Genomic DNA, 25,242 nt, shown 5'->3' on the forward strand with positions numbered 1-25,242 from the left:
ATGATTGATGCTAATAGATGCATTGAACAAACTGAAGGGATGAAGTCACTTCATGATATCAAGCAAGAATTAGAAACTGCAGTGCATTCTATAATAGAGGACAAAACAGATTTTGAATATCATGTAAAGATAATCAAAAATGATATTAAAATAGCTAAAGAAGATATTATTTCTATAGAAGACGAAGACAAACAACTTGAGTTGCAGAAGAATAAAATGCAAACTGTTATTTTTGAAGGTAAAGAGATGAAAAGAGACAATAAATGCTAACCTACTGTATAATAACAAGTAACCTAAATTGTTATAGAATCTGGGTCTGGGATGGGTGCATCCACATCTCAGACAGTCCTAATTATTGCAGAAAGGGGAGAAAATGCAGTACTAATAGTTTTAAATATTTTTTTACAAAGCATTAAGACATTTAATGAAGAAGTTATATGAGCAATTCAACAATATCCAACTGATGCAATACTTTTATATACATGCGACTACTTGGGCTGTTGAATATATTAAGCTGGAAGGGAGCAGACGTTTGATGGGTACACAGGAGCCAACAGAAAGATTTGCAAAGCTTGACGAACTTTCAAAATATCTATATATTGGTTTGTATATATATTACTAAAATAAGAAAATAAACGAGATGTAATAATAAAAGCAGCAAATAAAAATATGCTAATCTAATGTATTAAATATTGATATTTAATTAAGTATTAAACACAAACATACAATAGTGTATTTTAATGTTCACAGGTTATTATTCTGGTAGCAATGAACAAGAAGGTTCTATGGCATTCACACACCGGTCTGTTTTTACCATCGGAGGTAATATTAACATTTTTTCTAAAAAATATTCCAGTCTGGGGGACGGGGCACCCACATCTCAGGCTGTAGTGTTATATAATCCAATTATGGTACTGTGCCTGTGCATAGAGTTATACATAAGCAAAGTGATTCAATATCATTTTATTACATAATCATAAAATATAATATTTTAAGAAATAAACTAGTGTTAATGTTAATTTGTATTGTTTCTAATTTTAGAATTATATGTGGTAAGTGGTGATGTGGAATGGGAAAAACAGGTGAAGCGGGAGCTGCGACGGAAAAACACAGTTAACCACACAATATCAAAAAGATGGGAAATAAGGGCAGTGTTTACTGTAGGAACATCATCAACATGTTAGTTATTTATAAATATATAAACGACAGACACATAATAATAATGCACCCGGTAATATTTGCAAAAAAGATATAGGCCTAATATGTTAATTATTTTAACTATACTCTATAGGTATTGTATTAAAAGAAAGAGTACAAACAAAAAAGCCGGAAATATTGTACAACTTATGGTCCATGGGTTTCATAGATCTGGCATCAATATTTGATGACAATGTTATCAGAAGAGCAATGAAAAATGGTAGGTTGAATTTTAAATACTGTTCACAAAAGTGAAAAGTTAAATGGGACTGTAAAAAAACACAAACTATAGAATGGTGCATGCTAATTAAGTAACACAACCTGTTGTAAATTTATTTAGATGCAGGCTACCAAAGAGCAACTGTCATCACAATTACCATGAGTTGGCCTAATGCAGCACTTTTACTTAAGCATATGATCATTCCTGCGGTAAGTTTTCAATTATCAAACATAAGATATCTTTGGTCTCTATAGTGTACTTAGAAAAAAATATATAAACCCTTTTAGTGTCACCTCTGATAGTATTGTGAATATTGTCAATGTAGAGAACCGGTATTTATGTCAGAAATACATTATTTTACCTTTTGAAAAAAATGTAGTTATTAAATAGAAAGTTAAACAAGCAATTGAAAATATAATAATATTGATTTATTTTAAAAGGAAAGAAAAAAGGAACTAAGTACAAAAAGAACAGCTGTTAAGTATAAAAAAGCAAGTAATACAGCTTTCGAGAAAGCTGGGTTTCTCAAACAACAAATAGATGATGGCATTAATTATGTTAAAAGGGGTAAACAAACATTTCGAGAAGATGTAAGAAGATGGCGAACAGAAATAAACGAACACAAGAAATCTAAAATTGACAACATTAATGAAACTTGTACTGCTGATATGCACGTTCTTGACCAACTATGCGAAGAAAAGAATAAAATCTTTGAGAAGCAAGAAAGAAACCTTGAGAAGAATAAGACTGATTTGAATGATGCGATCAGAAAAATTAGAAACAACCCAGAGACAGGAAATCTTGAGTTGCAAACAATTGAGGAAGAAATAAAAAGATCTGAAGAGAGCTTTTTATATGTAGAACATCTTAAACCAACAATCACCGGTGATGGATTAAAGATTGTGAATTGTAAACTTATCATTTATGATAAGGATAGATCGTTTTCAGTTACAAAAGGACAACCATTTTCAGTGAATGTACAAAGAAAGTACAAAAGTGATCACGATACATGCTTACTTGCTACTCTGATATGTCCATCCGGGAATGGACAAAGTCTTGCTGTTGTAGAAGACAAGAAACATGGAGAGTTTACAATAAGAGCTATGTGTGATAAGGAAGGCGATTGGATGATGGAGGTTATGGCTACTAATAAACACTACATCAAAGGATCTCCAGTAAATATCAAAGTAGCACCAATGGGAATTGTGAATGACACGACTACTACTGTATTCAACAAATTACCCAGTAGTCAGTATTTCACAGACGTCCTATTATTAGATACAGAAGGTAGCATGTTAGTATCAACCAATTGTGAATTTTTCAAATTCGATAATTCAGGAGAGTGTGTTATTAATACAAAATGTAAGAAAAAAATAAAAAGGTTGCATCAAATGAGTAATGGTTACATTGTTTACACTGACAAAGAAAGTATTGTAAAGTGTGATGATAAATTGAAACCAATCACTACATTTGATGATGAAAAGTTGTTATCCCCAGTTGGCTTGACAATAAGCAATGAAACAAGAGTCATGTATGTTGCAGACAGTTCAGCTCACTGTGTCTTCAAATTCAATATCGATGACGGGAGCCTGATTGGTACGATAGGTGAACATGGTAGCAAAGAAGGTCAAATGTACAATCCAATGGATGTTGCTTTATTAGGGAGAGATCGTATCGTGGTTACCGACTTCGGTAATCATAGAGTTCAAATGTTTGATGTAGTAGGCCTACACGGGAAGTACGTGAAAACAATTGCTGATAAAGGCGAGGGCGATGGACAAGTTGAAGATCCCTGTGGAATTGTAATAGACGACGATGACAATATAATAGTATCCAGTAGAAATAAACTACAACTATTTGACAAAGATGGTGGTTTCTTAAGACGAATTGATGAAACTAAGGATGCTATTGATCTTCCAAGTTCAATCACTGTAATCTCAAAAAGACCAAGAAGATTAGCAGTTGTAAATTCAGGAGGGAAAAATGTGAAAGTATACAATTACTAAATGTTGAAATACTCTAGGCAAAATAACTACCAGTACAAACAATAGAAAACAAAGCAACACAAATTAGGTAAATCAGTTGCAAATATTTTTAAAACCATGTCCTTTATTACCACAGGATCTTTATTGGTACATTGTGTGGTTTAATTACGCCATGATTGGTGAAAACGTGGTTCTATGTCACAAAGGCGTAGGATTTTGGAAGCTGCACGTCTTACGGAGATGAAATCACTAAAGTTTAGAAAATCGCTTGTGGTGGGTTGGTTCTAATGCCTTACGGGCCTGCAGCATGTAGATTTATAAATATATATAAACATGTATTCAGAAATAATACGCAATACGTATATGCAATAAAATAGACACATTTTTTATATTTTGTTTTTACGATTGGTAATATAGAGGTACTAATTTAATGTTTCATAAATTTGTGTAGGCGTACAGTGAAAATAGTTTATAAATTCCTGCATTCCTTGTTTTACTGTTGTGTGGTGTTATTGTTGGTGTGGTTTTCTAAATGAATTATTTTTATATTAATATCTGTTTATCCTTTAATAATAATAATGATAATATTAATAAATATTGTAGCTGTCTAATTAGTAGAAATGTTTAAACTTTGTATGTAGTGTTTCAAAATATCAAAACCTGTAAGCCAATTATTTTTCAACTGACTTTTACATTTTTCCATAGTGATGAAGGGCTAGTGTTGCCCAAAGCTATGCTAACTTTTTTGCCTGTTTTACTTTATCGTTTTGATTTTGCTTTTCTCCATTGAGATCCAGCCACTGATACCCACAGCATTGTCATTTTTTCAGTAATTTGCCTTTGAATTTATATTATAAGTTAAAAATATAATATAATTAAGTAGGGATATCCGAAAGCTTGGTACTTTCTTTTTGGTTATTTTACTTTATATTTTTAATTTTGCTTATTCATTCATAGATTGATAAAAATTGTTTTACTGAAACCGTTTTTTGAAAACCGGTATTTGACATGGTCATTCATGTATTAAGAAATATGCCTTTGGATTTATACTATGGTTGTTATTCATCTTATCACAACAACTTGTGAATATTAATTTAATATAAATACAGTACTCCAATTATTATATTACTTGATAAATTATATTGCATTTTCAATGAGTTATTTTGTTTATCATCATTATAAAATTTATATTTTTTATATAGTTTAAATAATATGTATAATTTGAAAGAAGTTAAATAAATTTTCACTTAAAATGTTTAATGGATTCACAATGTGCAAACTTGTTTTAATTTATTTCAGAATGCTATTAAGATCGCGTCGTTGAAGCTAAAACTGTTTTTTTAAACCAGTACCGGTATTTGAAGATCGAGTTAGGAATCAATTACAGTTTTGAAAACGTATTTAAAAATTGGGATTTTTTTTACGTGGACCGTTAAAGGTGCGAGCATTGACGACATTTCTTGCGTTTTTCAGATTTATAAATTTTTTTTGTTTATTTCATCATATTAGACATTACAAAGGAAAACATAATAAAATTAATAAAAAAGAATTAAATTAGAATTTCGTTAAACAATGACTTCGTAAAAAAAAAATTAAAAATGTTACCTTCTATTTGCTGACTATCATCAATAATTTGACATAAATTTAGACATCAGAGAAACTGCATCTCTAAACAGGTATCATTTGAGCAGGTGATGGCAATTTTGGATTACTTCATAATCTGAAAGGGGTGATTTGTCAATCTTAACCATTTATTGAATTAATTGTACATTAATTATACCTGGGTTGTTCAATAGTGTAGTCGTCTCATTTCTATTTGAGGCCGACAATCCATTCAAATTGATACGCAATATGCAAACATCTACTCACCATAATTGATGAATTTCATTCTCTATAGATGGTCCTGGATAATCAGAGTGTTGCAACATTATGTACCACATCCAGGTTAATGCGATAATTAATTAAATAATACAGTAATAGTAACCGAGTATTGTTTGGTAACTTCCGCAAACACAAAATGTCTTTACTGAATTGTATTGAATTGAAACTACAATTAACATTGACGCAGATCCTGGTGAAGGACATTCACATAATTTTTAAACAGCAATTTAATCCGAAGACATCAATTTCATTCTGTGCGTTTATGTAATAAACAAAAACATAACAAGTGTATGATGAATTTATTGTAATATTTGTATGATATGGTTTTCCGATAAACCAAATCGATGTCATTCAGAAAAAGTAATTAAAAATATTTTTTTTACAAGTAGGATACAAAGATGTTTTGTGTTGGAATATTTCTTTCCAGTTCATCATGACGAATGATTCTTCTCCTCATCTCTGAAAACCTTTCCATCAGTAAATGTTCTTCCAATGGTGATGGCGTCAGTCTGGCTGTTGGATGAAATGGCTTGAGCAAACCAAATCAAGAAGTGCTTGAACAAAAAAGGCAATGAAGTTTCACCACATAAATTCAGCTTTGTTGAGACTGATGATGATGATGTTGATGATGATGGTGGTCATAGTGATGCTGGTCTTTCTCATAAAAGATAACAAAGACACAGAGATGGCTGCAGTCGCGTGCTCAAGTTAGTGTTTACTGACCGAACGACCAACCGACCGACCGACCGACATAGTGAGCTGTAGAGTCGCGTTGACTATTTAAAATAAATTTTACTTGGCCTTGTCTGGGATGGATTGAGGTGTGTGAAGGCACCGTACAAGCATTGGTCCTGACGTCCCATCAGCCTTTTCAAACATCTCTTTGTTTGAGCTTCTCAATATTTTTGGGTCTTTATTAAGACGAAACCTGAAAACAAATTGAGAATTTTACCCAGTAAACTGGAACACAAAAAGGAGATAAGGAGATGACACTTCCAAGCATATAAGAACAATAAATGACATAAGACAGGAAATACAGTATTGTGTGAATGATGACATCATATTACACACAGTAATAAATAGTTTGTACTGAGCAAGCTCAAAAGTGGAAAAGACATCAATACCTGTATGCCATTTCTTGACTGAATTCATTTGTTTCTTTATAGTGCTTAGGTTGTGGTGGCGTACCAGGACGTGTTTTCATTGCGATGTGCCTTTTGCTCCGAGCAATTATAATGGCCCAGAAGTGACTTTCGTCGTTGCCTAAAACGTTCCTCCATTATTTGACGTTTTTCAAATGCAAAACGAGCACATTCTCCTTTTTTTAAACAAAGTAGTTGATTCCTACAGTTAAAAAGAAAAACATTTTTAAACTTAGTTTACACAAGTACAACTCAACAATAGCAAAATACCTCGACGAAAAGGCGGCAAGAATATTTCTCGGCATTGTTATAAACATTGTTATAACAACAGCAGTTAGGTCAGCAGTTTCCTCAGTGTCAACAAATTTATAAAAGTAGTATCATTTTATGATTATATAATACAGGTAATATAGTGGCGGATACAGTGGTGGATCCGCACGCCCCTTATAAAACTGGAGAAAAAAAAACCTACCATAGGCCTAAGGGAAACAAAATTGGGGAAAAAAGCGTAAAAATGAGTAAAACACATTGTTTCAGCGCCGTGCTAATTTACTTTTATTAGAGGTCACCATTGCCGTTGCTGTCTGTAAATTTCTAAGAGTTGCGAAATGAATTGCCTATACCTATTTTTACCTGTAACGCAACATGATATTGACGGTGTATCGTACCCATACTCGGGGCACGAACGATTCGTACAAAGGACACGCTATACAACCGCGTAGGCCTACCTATTGTTTAGATCGCTAGCAGTCAGCAAGCATAAATAAAAGTGTATATACGTCAAAAATGGAACGCCGTGGTTACCTACAGATCATTGTCATAGAGGATATGTTAATAATAATATAGTACAGTAACTGTGTTGTAACTGTGTACTGTAGTATACATTATAGCAACCGATTTTTTTTCTAGACCACCCACCCAACTGTATCAATATCAATTTATATTTATATATTTAATTTCTTCAACAAATTGATGCAAATAAATATTGAGCTATAATAAGCATTTGAAATTTGCGCTTTTTCGGGGCTTCCCCTAGATGTACGTTCGCATTGAACTTGAACGCAACGCAATCAAAACTATACTGAGTGAATGAAATCGGAAACAAAATGTGATATCGTCCTTTAATTAGTCACGTGTGTTTATTGGAGGGAAAAAGTATGATCGTTTTGCTACATATGAGAGTGTCTGCAAATTAGAGGTGCCATTTATCATGAATTTTATGTGCGACAGCACCATTTCTTCCGGCCATCTCGGGCGTCATTTAAAAAAGTTCGCTTCGCCACAGGTCCTGTCGACGGCCCTCTGGACAAGCACCTTTTTTCCGCTATGTACGTGCAAACGCTTACTTGCTCGAAACGCCCTGTTGTGACGCTTTTACTAAAAAAAAAGCCTATAGGAAAAATGTCACCCTTTAATAGGCTAGTACCTCAGTTTTCATACATAGGTGCGGATTGATATTGGTTTTTCATGGACCATTTCTATACAACGTTCTTAAGTGTATAGTTGTATTTTAAATATAAATCTATACAAGGAAGTTTTGCCCCAACCCGGGTCATTTACCTCCGCCACTATACACATTGTATTTTGTGTTTATAATTGCATTATTCAACATAGCCCCGAGCTGAAATTTCATCTATCGCAATCAAACGAACGCTATAATAATGGTTTCAATTGTGGTTATAATTTCTATTGATATGCATATCAATAATAAACGGTTAACCATATGAAGTACTTCCTTAATGTAAATTCACTAATAACAGGCTACGCAACATTTAACTAATAAACTATGGAATCCTCTTTCAAGAAAATATTTTTAGAAAAACATTAAAAATAACGAAAATGCCTAATAAATGTAATAATAATTCGTTAATAATATAACAATAATAATCTCTTTTTCTGAATTTTAATTTCCATTGCTAAGTTAACCAATAAAATACTAAATGTAATCATACATTCCTACATAACAATCGTTATCGATTTTTATTAAACTGTGCATATCATTATTATCCTAAAAGATAAAACTGCTCTTCAAAATGTCGGCACAACAAGGGAGTAAATCCTCTACAGTAAGTATTTATCAATAATAATAGTTATTGCATATTGGTGTAAAAATCAACCTTGCTACCACTACTAAGTATCAATTGTTAAGCCTGGGTGGGGAACATACATACATGTTCTTGTATTTAAGGGTTAGGTCGTGAAGGCCGAGGAATATTATATCTAATTTGTTTCTAGTCATACGGGCACAGCTTGTCACGGTCATACAAACACAAACAAAAGGTACAGATGATAGGACGGGAAGATGAGGATAGGCCCTTACCGTATAATAATGATATAGTAGCACTTTTATAACTAAATGATTTGCTTTAATGTTTTAGGAACATGCAAGTGACCAAACATTCTCAGAATTACTTAAAAAAATAAGTGATTTATATAAAAGTAGGAAGTATCGTTGGCTGAGACTTCTGCTAAATGACCACTGTTCTGGAGATTTGTTAAGTGAAAACGACATTACGGGGCACTTTCTGTTTAATCAACTCCAAACGCGAGGTTATATTTCAAACAACCCTACAGATGTCGATTTTCTAATAGACATTGCTACAATAACAGATCATGACGAGGCGTTACGTTTGACAACAGAGTTCAACAATCAATATAACGAGGAAATCCACGATTCCAAATACAAACGTAAGCCAATATCAGAATTTCGCAAAAAACTTTTCAAAGCTTTAATTGCAAACATAAATCCTGTGGCACCTATGGTTCTAAACTACAAAAAATTAAACGAAGAGGTGTTTGATAATACCTGGGATTTTGTGTTCAAGTTGGAGAGGGAACTATTGTTGACGGAGGATAAAACGAAAATGAAAAGGTTTGCAAACTGCCTCGATCCGGTCGCAAGTGCTATTCTTCTAGGTATGTACATTCCTTAATCGATAGTATAAGCCTACACTGGTTTTATTTTAGGTGAGATAGGACCAGTAAGTCCCCTATTATATCCAGATCTAATCCTGTTATTTGTATCGAGTCGACGTTATCCAACTTTCATTTATTATTTCAGGTGAAGATGACAACCCGGATGCTGGAACACCCATGGTAATGCCCCTTAGGTATAATTTCAAATTAGCTAATAGTATAGTACAATGACTGTAGTAAATCATATGATGCAGATTATGAAGAAGAATGTTCCCGCATTTTTAATGAGGATATCTTACAAACATCAACAGAAAGTTGAAACAACTGAAGTTGACAAACATTTTCATTTCCTTCCATCTAGAACTTTCCCAACCATGAAACGCGTTTTATATGCTTCTCTAAGACTATACTAACTGTATCACATTATCACACGTATTCAACGCAAAATGTCCTATACCTGATGTAGTCTATAGTTCTAAAAATAACACGAAGGAATCCCAAAGGTATTAAAGTTAAACATTAACCTAAAGGTATTGTTTTATTATATGTTTTGTATTCACAAATTCTGTTGATTTTTGTTCAATTAGGACCAATGAGCTAAGCCGAATGGAGAGGATTCAGAAATTCTTAAAAGGTAATTATAAAGACAATACATAAAAATAAAATACAAATGTAGGCTACACATCATCATCACTATTCTGTTCTGACAATCTATAAATAGATGTTATTTGTAAGTACTAAATAAAGAATTACTAAAAATAACAAGCACTTTAGATTTCAAATATTGTGTTTTCCCTTTATTTCAGCAAGAAGAAAGAAATGTTGGTATGTTTGTGGAGTTCTACTGCTTCTGTCCTTTATCCTTGAGTTTGTATTTATCTATGATTCTGTCCTAGCGGGATCTATGGCTATTTTCATAATTAGTATACTAGTGTTCATAGTTTTTATTGGCTTATCATTCGATCTTGATGGAAAATATGCAAAGGTTATTAACATTATTGCAACAATCGTGACTATTATTCCAACATATTTTACGGTATATTTTTTGGCGACTGAATTAAATACTTAATAATGATGTCAGAATAAGATAGTACTGTTTTTAATTTAAATTGTAGTACTACACATAATAATGACAACAAAATGATACATTACGTTTTTTTTTTTTAAACATATATATATTAGAATTGTTTTCGCTTTGTGTCATATTACAAAATGCTTAAAGTAGATAAAGTAGGCCTACACAGATGTATCTCATTTATCTTCATATTTCGTTAGTAATTAAGCCCAGTAATGTAAATGTTGCGCTGGTACTTTTAAGGTCACTTTTATTCATATAATTGTAATAAACAATAACAAAAACAGTTTCTTTGTCTTGAATCAATTGAATTGCATGTATTATGGAATCAACTATTACTACTATATTATCATAACAGTAAGGAATTATCCAACCCTAACAGATTAAACTTGTTTCTTATGGTTGTCTATTTGTCGACCATTCTTAAATTATCACTGTGCGCAAACTCGCTTTATTTCTCAAAACATCTACAACATGAAAGTTGGAATTACGTATGGATTATGATTTTTTTCAGAAAAATCTTTTTGTTCTTTCACTTTCGAAATATGGAATGGAATGACACGAAATGCTGCCCTAATCAAATTACTAAAAACAAATAAATCATTTGAGGTCCAAGAAAATAAAATAAAAAATGGCCGTCATAAATCAGATTGTGACGTCGTATCAATAATTATTTTTATTATAACAGACCAAATAATGTCTTTAGTCATGTAGTAATAATTACTCCATTATTACTCCATGCTTCAGCTGATAATTTCCATTATACGCACAATTTCCATAACAATAACTTAACAGCTCATGTTTCCTGAATGGTGCGAACAAAACGGACCTTTTTCAACAAACTGGCTTACGAAAAACTTTATAAATGTTTTTATATAATTACATTATGCCTAGATAATATATATTAACACAGTTTAAAATACAAAAATATTATTGGATATTTTGTGCAATTTTTAATTCCAATGTTCATGCACACAAACGGAATATCGAATGTCTTAATAATAGAAAAAATTGCCCATTCATCCATAACAATCGTGTTTGTAAAGATTTTTACTCCTCAACAATAAACTGCGCTTTGCATTCAAAATGTCGGAAATAAATATATCCTCTACCGTAAGTATACAGTTGTTTACATGTTCATAAACTTTTACGTCATGTTTATAAACGTCAGTAGGCTGAATACATTAATCTACAACAAGGTTTGCTACCAACATTGCCCATTGTTATCTGGGTGTAGCACGCACTGAAGCGTTGTGTGTAAAGTGGTCGAACAATTTCTTTGGGCTATGATTAGGTTTGGGGCGAAAAAATAAATTTATTATAAATTGTTCCTCATAAGGGACATTCATTATGATTTTATGAATAGATAAAAAAAACGTAACCAATGAATAAAAATAAACATGTTTATGTATTAGGTTTATTATTTGATCTGTTTTAAAAAATGTATATTTTTTCTTTTCCAGGAAGAACAATTCGATAAATTACTGAAGAAAGTAAGTAAAAAATATAAAAGAAAGAAAGAATTGGTCGAGCTAAAAATTCTGTTGATGGACCACTTTGACGATATGTCGTTACACGAAATAGAAAACATCAAAGCACTTGATTTGTTTGATCGACTCAAATCCAAAGGTTACATTTCTTATGAACCTACAGATGTAGAAATTCTGATTGTCATTGCCGAGGAAACAAAAGAGGATGAGGCACTTCAATTACTAAATGAATTTAAAGATACGTATAAAAACAACAATCCCACGTACAGATTTTCCAATGACACACCAATAGGAGAAACTCCGAAAATCCTTCTAAAACAAACAAGAGAACAAGGAACATCTGTGATGGGTCTAGAACGTAAACTTCGAGAATGCACTAATATGCATGAGCAAGTTTATGGTGATACACTCATGTCTGAGGAAGAACGTCAAATGGCGGATAGCACGGTATCAACGGTAAAGTTTGCAAATTTGCTATTTTTGGGTGATCATTTAGAATAAAATGATCACCTATTGTTATTTTATGAAATCTCTAATATTCTTCTTTCTGTACACTTTTTGTGTAACAATTATCTCAAAAAGTTGAATGGCAATGATCACAAAAATTTCACAATGTCTTTCAAATACTTTAACTTAGTCCTAATAAGCTTTTCAGCGGTCAAGGTCAAGGGTAAAAATATTAGCAAAAAAAAACGCACACGCACGTAGGGTCATGCGCGTTAAAAATGTAAAAAGCTCAAATTTAAGTTTTGATCAATTTAGAGAATGAATTAGGTCATTTGCGTGTTTCAAAAAATTACAGCGCAAAAACACGTTTTTGTGCGCGCGATACATACAATATAAAAATAAAAATACGTATTTTTTGTACAAATCGCCTTCTACTCATCATTCTTAGTACATTCACCAAATTTGAGTCCATTCATAAAATAACGCTATACGAGCAGGTTAAATATGACAAAATGCGCACATTAATTGCACAAAAGTGCTGAAAATGGTAAAAAATAAGGCATTTTTAAAATGAAAATAATTCTTCAAAATGCACGGTGATTCCCAATTTTTTTTAACTAATTCTGGAAGCCATTGAGTTGTAGATATGAATTCATGTACAAATTTGACGTACAAAATGACGTGACGTCATCAAATGGCCACTTGAATTTAAAAATTAGGATTTTTAATCTTTTTTTGTAGGTTATCACATTTAATAGAGCGCATCTCAGTTATTTGAGGCCGATTTTGGCTCAAACTTCAGTATGTGCTTGCTAAATTAATTATATTTATCATGAGTTGCCACCTTTTTTCATTTTGATGACGTCATCACGACTAAAAACTTGAATAACGTAAGTCGTGTAATTCCACCTGCAGCGTATATTTGATTATCTCACAGCTCTTCAGAATTAAAGTTGACCTTGGTGATTATGTGTTATGAAAGCTGAAGAAATTTAGATATGAATTTATATAAAAATTAAGCATATCAGATGTTGTGACGTTATGATATGGCCAGTTGAAGTTAAAAAGTAGTTTTTTTATTTCTTTAGTCAAAGTTATACAAATTTCAAAGAGCGCGCACCGCCCTTCTACGTGCCACATTTTCTTATATATATTTGTTCAACTCATTATTTTTCGATATTGTTATCCACAAGTTTATTTTGATAATGTCATCATACCAAAAAATTAGAACATGATGTGTGTCCGTAATTTCACCAATGCTACACGTGTATATAGATATACAGTATACACTGAACATATTGTATGGAATATAATAGGCACAACTCAGCACTATAAGCGTATAATAGGATGGCATACATCAACATTTTCCGATCGCATTAACATACGTGCATGTTTAAAAATATTATTTTATAAAAATGATCACCTATAATTCGTCAAAGTGACGAATTATATTCTAGTTATTCTTTAATCCATTACAACAATTAGGATGGAGCTAGAACATGAGGACGAGTTCGAAGCATCAGGAAGAGAAATGATGAACAATCCTAAATCATACGTAGGGCCCACTAATCTCAGAATATAATTTGTTTATGCCTTTTTGCTTTACTTTTCCAGAAAAACAAATTTCATAATATGCTTTTAGATCTAAGTATTACATATGGGGGCGAGGACAAATTGCTCCAGCTAAAATACCTGCTGAAAGACCACTGTGACGGAATGCCGCCCGACGAAGAAATACTGGGAGCACCAGCTTTGTTTCATCAGCTTGAAAAGAGAGGCTATATTTCTCATAACCCTACAGATGTAAAGATTTTGTTAGACATTACTAAAGAAACAGAAGATATGGAGGCATTTAATCTAATTCATGCTTTTAAAGAAAAGTATCCAAACAACGATCCCAACTACAAGTATACGAAGAACAAACCAATAGAGGAAGCTCGTAAAAAAATTCTAAAACAAGCAAGAAATTATCATCTAGACTTAAATAAGATATATCATACAGATCCAGTGATATCGATGGAGGATATGTATTGTTATATTCACTTATCTTCTGAAGACCTAAAACAAAAACAAAGAGGGTAAAGACTGTTTTTAAAGAAACGATAAATAAATGTTCATAATAAATATTAAAACTTAATTTCCAAGACGCTGGCATATTTGATTATTGATTATACTGCTTACTTTAACCTGTAAAGTTTGATTGCTTGATTTTGTGTTTATACTGGTTTATTTTCCTTCGATTAGGGCAATGCAGAAGATGTTTCACGAACTAGAAGAAAAGGAGAAAAAGACAGGTAACAATTTACAATGTAAATTTGTATGAAAATGTAATATAAATACACAGCAACTCCACTGCAATTGTTCACAATAAAAAAATAAAGAACATCAAGGCCATTCAGAAGAGGTATCTATAGTTATGCATTCTCACAAACATAAACAACACCTAGTTAATTAGAAAGAAGCTGAACTGATTGCTACTGTTCCTTCTCGAGATGCGCCAGAGAAATCTACAAACACAACACTGTTCATCGATTCAAGATATTGGATTTGTTATTAGTGATATTTGGCTATCTTTATTCAACAAGAACCTACAACAGTAAACCATGCCATAGTTCTTGGCAAGTTTACATTGTGCGGTTCACAACCATTTCCAGACACATGGTCGTTATACACTCAGCTTCCAGACAATGCTATTGTTTTTGGCTGCCCACGCCTCTAAAAAAAATGCTCTTCTATAGCTAGTTTCAATCCCTCCCATTGTGAACCTTGCTATTCTTTTAGCTTTCACATCAGTCCCATCCAATTTCACTTATATTTCCAGTTTCCTGGACTTCCTGCATTCTCACTCCTGAGGATGATCAAAGTACATTGATCGAAACGTCAAGAAACTCAACAGTTCTTTTCAGAACTGCATACGTGATGTACCTCAAACTTTATATCAACAATAAATAAATGTTCTTAAATTTAAATTCTGTCACAATCATTAGACATTATTGACTATAACAATCAGAGATTAAAATGTTTACATTTGTTTATTTCAGAAAGAACAAAATGGTCCATACGATGTTGGTATGCTTTGTTAATTGTATTGGCGCTGTGTATTGTGTTGGAATTTTTCCTTTATTTTTTCAATACAACAGGATATATAGTTGTTCTTTTTATTTTGATATTCCTCGTTATTGTTTTTACTGTGTTGTCATTCATACTTGGTGAAAAGTATTTACAAATTGTCAATTTCGTTTCAGATTTCATGACTATAATTTCAATCTTAACATTGTTGGACTTATTTGTAAATAACGATAAATAGCGATAAACAGCAAATACCTAATAAAAATAATTCTGCCTTCCCTTTTTAATTGAGTAGGCATAGTTATTGTACCTTCACACGAGCGGTACGAAAATAAACAAAAAACTGAAATGGCTATCCCCACTAACTTAGTTGAAACCAGGAAGTTGCAAGGTGATCATGGTTGAAAATCTACCAATGAAATCAGAAATATGGAACAATATATAGTAATAGTGAGAACTAATGTTATCAAATCTACGTTTCGCGGTACATGTGAGATAGATGAGGTAGGTATCCAAGGCGGAGATTTGTCCCGAAGTTTTCCCATTGTGCTCGCCTATGTCAGAATTAAGCATAATTTATATTTAGATACCTTGAACAATAACAATCTTATTTTATCTGATGTAATGAATATAAATTTAAGTACAGTACTTTTACATAAACAAACTAACCCATTTTTGCAGCATAATCCTGGTGTAATTATACTATATTGCAACAGCATTTTTAAGATGATTATTTAGAATTTGTTGTAGTGAGATTTCTTAATATTTCAATTTTTTTATTTGGTTTTTATACTTCTACAAAATGTATTTCGTTTTTAACATTCTCATTAGTAGCAGGGTAACTTCGTGTTTGCTTTGTTCTGTCTTGACTCCATGGTTTTGTATATGTTTCATATTATTAAAGTGGTTTTAATTACTGTAGTATCACTAGTTTTAATTGTCGTAGACCTTTATGGTATTTACTGCACCTATGAGCAATGACTGATTAGATATATGTAAATGTTTTTATTATTATTATGCTAGTAATAATTACTGTAATACAAAAATATAAAAATATTTTTAAAACTTATATGGTATATCAGTTAATAAAAAAAGTTCTTTGATTTACCTATTCTCATGTTCCTTCATTTAGTTGTCAGATGATGAGTATTCTAACTAACTTCCACCTTGCAGTAAAGATGTCTTTAGAATAGATTGGGGTCGATTGAGGTTATAATTTTCAGCAAAAAAAATTTTTATTGCACTTTATAAAACAAAAATATGATGGAATCTAGAAGTAACTGCATAATGAAAATAGAAAAAAAATTGACATATGTGCATCTACAAAACAAACAAAACTGCTATTGGAAAGTCATCACTGTAAAATGTATGATTCATGTAATAAAATAAATACTTGGAATGCAATGTTATTCAGAACAATACAAATATAAAGAAACTTTACAAATAGGATACATTAGACACCAAGACGTTAGGTGTTGGAATAGAACTTTCAAGTTCATCGTGACGGATGATTCTTCTCCTCATCTCTGGAAACCTTTCCATCAGTAAATGCTCTTCCAATGGTGAAGACGTCAGTCTGGCTATTGGATGAAATGGCTTGAGCAAAACAAATCTAGAATTGCATAAAAATAAATATTAAAAAAAAGCACTGATAAAACATTGAATTCTAACCATATAAACTCAGCTTTTTTTAGACTGATGATAACATTGATGATGATGGTAGCCATAGTGATGATGATCCTTCTAATAAAAGATAAAAATATAAAGATGAAAAGCAACAAATTGATACAAATCATACTTGGCCTTGTTTGGGATGGATTGAGGCATGTGAGGGCATACAAGCATTGGTCCTGATGTAAGCCAATATCAGAATTTCGCAAAAAACTTTTCAAAGCTTTAATTGCAAATATAAATCCTGTGGCACCTGTGGTGTTTGATAATACCTGGGATTTTGTGTTCAAGTTGGAGAGGGAACTATTGTTGACGGTGGATAAAACAAAAATGAAAAGGTTTGCAAACTGCCTCGATCCGGTCGCAAGTGCTATTCTTCTAGGTATGTACATTCCTTAATCAGCATAGTATAAGCCTACACTGGTTTTATTTTAGGTGAGATAGGACCAGTAAGTCCCCTATTATATCCAGATCTAATCATGTTATTTGTATCGAGTCGACGTTATCCAACTTTCATTTATTATTTCAGGTGAAGATGACAACCCGGATGCTGGAACACCCATGGTAATGCCCCTTGGGTATAATTTTAAATTAGCTAATAGTATAGTAGGCCTAATAATGACGGTAGTAAATCGTAAGTTATCAAGTAGGACGAACTGATGCAGATTATGAAGAAGAATGTTCCCGTATATTCATTTCCTTCCATCCAGAACTCTCCCAACAATGAAACGCGTTTTATATGCTTCTCAAAGACTATACTAACTGTATCACATTAGCACGCGTAATCAACGCAAAATGTCCTATACCTGATGTAGTCCACTAGTTCTAAAAATAACACGAAGGAATCCCAAAGGTATTAAAGTTAAACATTAACCTAAAGGTATTGTTTTATTATATGTTTTGTATTCACAAATTCTGTTGATTTTTGTTCGATTAGGACCAATGAGCTAAGCCGAATGGAGAGGATTCAGAAATTCTTAAAAGGTAATTATAAAGACAATACATAAAAAAAAATACAAATGTAGGCTACACATCATCATCACTATTCTGTTCTGACAATCTATAAATATATGGTATTTGTAAGTACTAAATAAAGAATTAACAAAAATAACAAGCACTTATACCTTTAGATTTAAAATACTGTGTTTTCCCTTTATTTCAGCAAGAAGAAAGAAATGTTGGTATGTTTGTGGAGTTCTACTGTCTTTTATCCTGGAGTTATCCTATAATTTTTAGGATACGGAAGACCCCTCCATTGTGACACTTCTATTCAGGAGACATCTCTATTAAGGGGACCCTTTCAAGCATGGGATGGATTGAGGTGTGTGAGGACGCCGTACAAGCATTGGTCCTGACGCCTTTTCAAACATCTCTTTTGTTTGTGCTTTTAATATGTTTGGTTCTTTATTAAAAATTTTTTTTCCGGGGAAACCCATATTATTAAGGGGAAGATTTGATAGGTCCCGAATGTTTCCCTTTTGTATTATCTTAAACAAAATAGGCCTGGGTAAATATTTAGACTTATTATTCCAAACATTATATTGATGTTTGGATAGTTTTATTATCATAAATGCTGTACTGTACCAACATTTATAACATATTATATTGCATTTTAAATTTGTTTTACGCTTTTACAATGCAGTACTGTATACATTGTCAAATGTCAATTGTACCTAAAATACTACAATGCCTTAAATAAAATAATAAGGTCGGCTGCATAAAATAAAACTTTATAAATTTAAGTAATTTCCCCAGAGACATGTCATATTTGTTACTATGGTAACTATTCAAACATAGTCTTATCAATGTGCATTATCAAACAATTAAAGAGGAAATTATGAACCTGTAAATTAGCTACTGCTTGCGTTTACTTTCTGTAAAGCATACAGATTTTTTGGGCACGAACAGACGGACGTGTATTGGACTAAAGTAGAAAAACAGCGATCAATTTGGAAAAAGTGAATTTGAAGTAAGTAATTACTGTATTGTAAGCTTAACTTCTTCAACATTCGCTACCAACAGCAAAATGTATCTAGACTAGACAAAAACACTTTGGGACAACCACAATAGCCTAATCGCATTACCAGCTGCAAAACAATTGAGCTAAATTGAATTACTAATTTATTATGTAGTCAATATCAATATTATTATTATTCATTCCTCTTCCAGAAAATGTCAACAGACGACCTAACATTTGCAGATTTCCTTTCAAAATTAAGTAATGAGTATAAAGGTGAAAAAGTCTTTTGGCTGAAACTGTTGCTATTTGACCACTGTTCAGGAGCATTGTTAGGCAGAGATGACATCCCAGCACTTGAGCTCTTTAATGAGCTTGATGAACAGGGTTACATTTCTTACAAACCATTAGATGTAGAAATTCTAGAGGACATTGCTGAAGTAACAAAGCAGAAGGAGGCTTTAGATGTGATAGAGAAGTTTAAAAATGAGCAAGCAAACACGAAAGTTGACAACTGCACCAATGGCGAACCAATAACACCATTTCGCAAAAATCTTTATAATGCCTTAAGAAAAAATTCAAAGAAAGTAAAAGTCATTGCTCCTGCCTACAATCTTGAACATGAAGAATATAAGAATATTTGGGACTTTGTATTCAAGCTAGAAAAGAGCAAAAGTCTGGTGGATACAAAGAAGTCAACAGAAAGGTTTGCAAAACAACTCGACAAAGATGCGGCTGATATTTTACTTGGTATGTAAACACAATCAATAATAACAATAATCATTTTATTGAAAAATAGTTAGAATTGGGAAAAGTTTAGCTTTAGCTTAAATTCAGATTGTCAGGTGTTGGGAGTTATACAAAACTATTTCTTATATATTCTGCTGTTGATTAACAAGAATATGCTGAGGCATTCACATCACAGTTTGTTGACTCAATGACAGAAGGTAATATTTTTCTAGAATTAAAATGCATGCCCAACCCAAATTATGGGTCACAAATATAACATATCCAAATCATAGCAATTTTCTAGTCTTACGTTAGGCACTCCACATCTTGAGTCTCATTTGTTTATTGTTATATTCCTTCCTATTATCTTATGTTAACAGTGATGTTTACAAATGGGTAAATAAAAAAAAATAAAATAAAGAAACCCTGAATTTAATGCATGATGTAAAATGAGCTTCAGACTAATGTTGGGAGATACAAACAGGGAAACAGGAAAAAAAAACCTGTGAGAAAATAAAGTAGTCTGCAACAATATATTCAATCAATCACATTAATAATGCAAATAAATTTGGATGTTGCACAGTTCAGTCCTGTCATACAGAGGAACAAGATTTGGTGGAAATCAAATTACAGTCTAAAATCCCTGGTATGGTGGTAACAATTTTGTTTAATTTTTCTTTGACATTATCGCCTAAAATTTATAAATTTAAACTTACAATACTTAGTATTGTATATTCTGTAATAGCCACTCCATAATCTCTTTCATTTTCTTCCTTATATCTATATACACCTTTTATAATGTTAAATTATTATTTTATACTAACACATATCATTGTCTCTTTTTATATTTAATCTATGTACAAGATCATTACACTATTTACCAAACTATATACACTAATAATTTAATCAAACATTGTATACTCTATCTCTAACGAAACATTTAGATCTTCAATCAACTAAAGCCGAAGTTTAGTCATGTCCCGGAGCATTATTTTATTTTTTTCATGAATAATTCATTACCTTAATTATTTTCTATTATAAAGAATTGCAAGATAGCTGATCTACTTCCTAAATATACTAAACCAAACCCTGTAAATAATCTCTTTTAAATATTTTTTAAAAAGTCATGTTCTTGTGCAAGTATTACAGCTTTTACCACTAGACAAAACATTTCAGTTGGCAAACTCTGTTTACACAAGGTATTTAATTTAATCCATGCTTATATAGCGCCCTCTATAAGGTCCCATATTATATCATAGTTATTCTAATGAATTATTCATAACTTCCTGCTTTAATTGGATAGGAGAAAAAATAATGCATCCCAGGACCACACTCTATAAGTCATGACTATGAATGGATGATTTTTGGGAGCAGGAATGCTTGTAGACCAAACCCAGTCCCGTTTTGATTCCGATCAATCAGGAAATCATTATTAATCCTCATTACATTATAAAGATTTCAGTCAACTACTTTTAACATGACTATTTCACAGGTAAATCTTCTGATGGGGAAGAACATTCAAAGGCACCCACATCACAGACTGTTGACTCCATGAAAGAAGGTAATAACATTTTAGCGTTTAAATGACACATTAATGTAAGGAATACTTTTTTCACACACTAATAGTGCTCTGCATTGCTTGTGATACCTCTTGCCATGTAATGCTAAACTTGTTGTTGCTAACATAATTTGCTCTGTTTCACAGTTGAGACCTCTCACACAGAAGTACAAGGGGCATCAACATCACAGTATAAAGGTCTCAACAAATGTGGTAGTTTCTTTTATTTTAATATCAATTAGTGTCACGAACTCCTCTCACGTATGTTTCCGAGCGGTTGAAAATACTTTAGGAACTCCCTTGTGACATAAAAGTATACACACAAAATCCACAAAGTTGTAAAATAACTCAAAAACAAAGCTTTAATTTCAATCAACTTCAACTTTCAACAATCCAGTAAGCACTTTAAATAACAGCTTCACAATGACTTTACAATATAACATCCAACCTCTAATCCAACCTCTAATCCAACAACCTTACAATAGTTTACATCCCTTTATATACAAGATGCTCCTATCCTTCTAGATCATTCTTTATACTTCTCATTATTACATGATTACAGTTTCTATTAATAGCACTTCTGGAATGTTCTTGATTGTTCTTATTAATTATACATGGTTTATTAAATCAAAACATCTTATTCTAGAATGTTCATGTAAATACTATGTTACTCTATATGTTAGGGAATGGTAATTTATTACACTCCCTCCTCTTTCTGAGCTCAAAACTCTTTCTTGGAGTTTTGAGGGGCAAGTATACACGGACGTGGCAAAATTTAACCCACTCCTAGTCTATGAAACTTAAATACGCCATAATAACATACAACATAATTATTAATAATTACTAATAATGAACAAACAATATTCATGTAAATTTGTCGGAATGGTTCACTAATTATTACTGACATAGGAATCATAAAATCCTTAAATTTAGTTTTATACTTTGAGGCTTTACAATACTCTGTCAACGAAATATCATGTGAAAATTTCAAAACACTATTACTGCAATGATATAAAACCAGTAATTTCTCTATGGGTTCTGTCTGGTGTTTAGTAAAAACATGCCTAAATAAAATTCCGTCCTTACAGACCGTCATATCTTCCCGACATAAACCTTCTTTCCTTTCAATATCTTCCCGATGTAAACGTTCTTGGTTATCCATCATCTGCTGCATCAGAAGACTCTGTTGTTGTATTTGTTGCTTCATTAACAACACTAAAAAGTCTATACTGCTGTACACTTTACCGGATATTGTTGTTGATTGTTTATCAGCCATATTTTAAATCTGGATGAGGGTCTTGTTACTAGTTAATCGTAGTTACCGAGACGTTCACAAGTCTACTGTTCCAAATAAATAATGTACTGTTCTTAAAACAATGTTTGTGTTCTTACGATTAAACAAAACGTAGCACCGCGGCTTCCGTAAAATATCACAGTATTGTAAGTACCGCTTTCACAAAATATCAATAAAGTACAGTTGATCCTAAAACAGCCACCAATCTATGGCAAAATACAGTAGATCAAACTGCTACCACAAAATATCACAACAGTACTGTAGATAAATACACAGTTAAGTCGAACAGTAGATCGAAATAACCGCTGCCACCAAATTAGGCTGAACACCGCTGCCACCAAATTATGTCACGAACTCCTCTCACGTATGTTTCCGAGCGGTTGAAAATACTTTAGGAACTCCCTTGTGACATAAAAGTATACACACAAAATCCACAAAGTTGTAAAATAACTCAAAAACAAAGCTTTAATTTCAATCAACTTCAACTTTCAACAATCCAGTAAGCACTTTAAATAACAGCTTCACAATGACTTTACAATATAACATCCAACCTCTAATCCAACCTCTAATCCAACAACCTTACAATAGTTTACATCCCTTTATATACAAGATGCTCCTATCCTTCTAGATCATTCTTTATACTTCTCATTATTACATGATTACAGTTTCTATTAATAGCACTTCTGGAATGTTCTTGATTGTTCTTATTAATTATACATGGTTTATTAAATCAAAACATCTTATTCTAGAATGTTCATGTAAATACTATGTTACTCTATATGTTAGGGAATGGTAATTTATTACAATTAGTATTTCACATCATAAGATCTGTTATGCTTTGTTTAATATCTTGATATATTTCTAGATTTATATGATTTCTTTGTTGTAAGTGATGATGGTGAATGGGAAAAAAGAGTAATAAGAGAGCTGAAAAAATTAAGATCTGATGTCACTTGCCTAAGTCAAACAGACTGGAACCCTTCACTTATTGACGCAGAAAACATGTCAAACCTTTCAGAAACATGTAAAATGGTATTAGTGGGATTTACATCAAACCCTATTACAGGTTTTTCAACTTATATTGCTAACCTACTGGTTCAACAATCGACTCGGTCAAAGAATAAAAAACTACAACTTATTATAGCAAGAACAGAAAAAGGTGTTGTCATACCACCTTACTTTGGCGGAGTATCTGTTAGCAACAGTTGGGAAAAGGATTTCTATACAAAGATCCTCAACACATTAGATGAAGAAGGTAGAGTTACTCCATACCTATAACAATTCTTTTTAATTCGCCATAGTAGACTTCCAAGCCATATTTAACAATATATACACATGTTCATCTTGCACTAAAATGTTGTTTAACCTTGTTTTATTATTACATTTTTAGCTCCATATGATTTCTATGTTGTAAGTGATGATGGTGCTTGGGAACAAAGTGTTATAAAGGAGCTTCGAAATCGACAACCAAATATAAAATGCCTAAGGCGCCAAGAAAAGATTCCTTCATATGAAAACTTGCGAAATTTTACAAAGAAATGTAAAACGGTTGTAGTGGGCTTTACATCAACTGGACCACATACTCATATTTCAAGAGAAGTTGTAAAACATATGCTTAACCAAAAAGAAAAGACAACAGCACAACTGATTGTAGCAAGAATAGACAAGCATGTTAGATTACCCCTAAGCTGGCAAACATTATATATTTGCAACAGTTGGGAAGATGATTTTTACAAAATGATCCTGAATACACTAAATGAAATACGTAAGTTTATTTCATATCTAGCAATATTTTGATCTTCATAGCTTGATGTCATAATCCATAGCAAAATTTAAACTTGCAAGCAAGACCAAATCATATTATTAATCAAATTACAATATATTTATGAAAATAAATTGAAAGATTTTTAAACAGAGTATGCTGGAGATTATAATGGTTTTTGTTTCATTTTGGGCTTATTAATTTTCTTTTTTCCCAAACGCATCCAACAGGGAGAAACTTACCGGATGGATAAACTATTATGCTTATAATCTTAGAGCTTAGGGGGTGGATTAGAAAGACTCGTGAGTTATAACTGTGATACTAGGATACTAGGACCGGATTGAACCTATTTAAAAATTAAATAATCTAATATTTGTATAAACATAGGTATTCCCATGAAAGCATCAACAAAGGATCCCAAAAACGAAAATTGTGCTTTCAATCATTCAACTTTTAAGAGATTGAAAGAATTTTTTCAGAGAAGATTTTGCGCCATATTAAGATGTATTGGAAGGGGATCTATAATCTTTCATCTTTTTGTAAACGATGGCAACAGATTAAAGGCATTATGGGAAAGTCATGTAAAGAAAGAGTTGGATAAAGAACTTGAAGCAATATTGGATTGTTCTGGATGTGAATTAGAAACAGATATAGATGCACATGATTACAAGGTTGTTCTCAGAAAACTAATGGTAAAAAGTACGTGAGTTGATTTTTTTTTAAACACCATCTATTTTTATTATGTCCTAATTGTAAGATGAGATATATTTATTGTGCGCTTTTTTATAGGTTTACATTAATTTTTATCTAAATTGTTTCTTAATGGACCAGAAACCTTATATAATATTA

At 32.1% G+C, this 25,242-nt stretch overlaps 2 protein-coding genes and 1 long non-coding RNA gene across 4 annotated transcripts; all 3 read left to right on the forward strand.

The window, feature by feature from the left end:
* On the forward strand, window positions 1–4,628 carry LOC140059272 (uncharacterized). Its single transcript, XM_072105139.1, has 7 exons — window positions 1–238; window positions 411–602; window positions 751–822; window positions 1,042–1,179; window positions 1,292–1,417; window positions 1,538–1,626; window positions 1,858–4,628. Exons 1-7 carry the CDS (start codon window positions 1–3, stop codon window positions 3,421–3,423), a joined length of 2,421 nt encoding a protein of 806 aa, XP_071961240.1. The 3' UTR covers window positions 3,424–4,628.
* Window positions 4,629–8,422: 3,794 nt separating this feature from the next.
* Window positions 8,423–10,702, forward strand: LOC140058987 (uncharacterized). Of its 2 annotated transcripts, XM_072104779.1 has the most exons (5): window positions 8,423–8,491; window positions 8,804–9,341; window positions 9,487–9,535; window positions 9,929–9,975; window positions 10,148–10,702. In XM_072104779.1, the coding sequence occupies exons 1-5, from the start codon at window positions 8,459–8,461 to the stop codon at window positions 10,408–10,410; spliced, it is 930 nt and encodes a 309-aa protein (XP_071960880.1). In that variant the 5' UTR covers window positions 8,423–8,458; the 3' UTR covers window positions 10,411–10,702. The 2 variants fall into 2 exon arrangements, with proteins under 2 accessions (XP_071960880.1, XP_071960881.1); XM_072104780.1 differs by lacking the exon at window positions 10,148–10,702 and having other exon boundaries at window positions 9,487–9,521; window positions 9,929–9,967.
* A 6,671-nt stretch (window positions 10,703–17,373) lies between these two features.
* Window positions 17,374–18,294, forward strand: LOC140059222 (uncharacterized). Its single transcript, XR_011847149.1, has 4 exons — window positions 17,374–17,475; window positions 17,623–17,657; window positions 18,031–18,077; window positions 18,256–18,294. It is a non-coding gene; the product is annotated as an uncharacterized lncRNA (long non-coding RNA).
* Window positions 18,295–25,242: the final 6,948 nt, after the last annotated feature.

Source organism: Antedon mediterranea, chromosome 9 (assembly GCF_964355755.1).
Source record: "Antedon mediterranea chromosome 9, ecAntMedi1.1, whole genome shotgun sequence".
Taxonomy (NCBI): domain Eukaryota; kingdom Metazoa; phylum Echinodermata; class Crinoidea; order Comatulida; family Antedonidae; genus Antedon; species Antedon mediterranea.

Bases quoted from the DNA above. Each gene is read 5' to 3' on its own strand.
- LOC140059272 (XM_072105139.1), top strand. From the start codon at position 1: ATGATTGATGCTAATAGATGCATTGAACAAACTGAAGGGATGAAGTCA. The intron at 1,180-1,291 runs GTTAGTTATTTA...TATACTCTATAG, and splicing joins TGTAGGAACATCATCAACAT to GTATTGTATTAAAAGAAAGA. The intron at 1,627-1,857 runs GTAAGTTTTCAA...TTATTTTAAAAG, and splicing joins AGCATATGATCATTCCTGCG to GAAAGAAAAAAGGAACTAAG.
- LOC140058987 (XM_072104779.1), top strand. From the start codon at position 8,459: ATGTCGGCACAACAAGGGAGTAAATCCTCTACA. The intron at 8,492-8,803 runs GTAAGTATTTAT...TTAATGTTTTAG, and splicing joins AAGGGAGTAAATCCTCTACA to GAACATGCAAGTGACCAAAC. The intron at 9,976-10,147 runs GTAATTATAAAG...CCTTTATTTCAG, and splicing joins GATTCAGAAATTCTTAAAAG to CAAGAAGAAAGAAATGTTGG.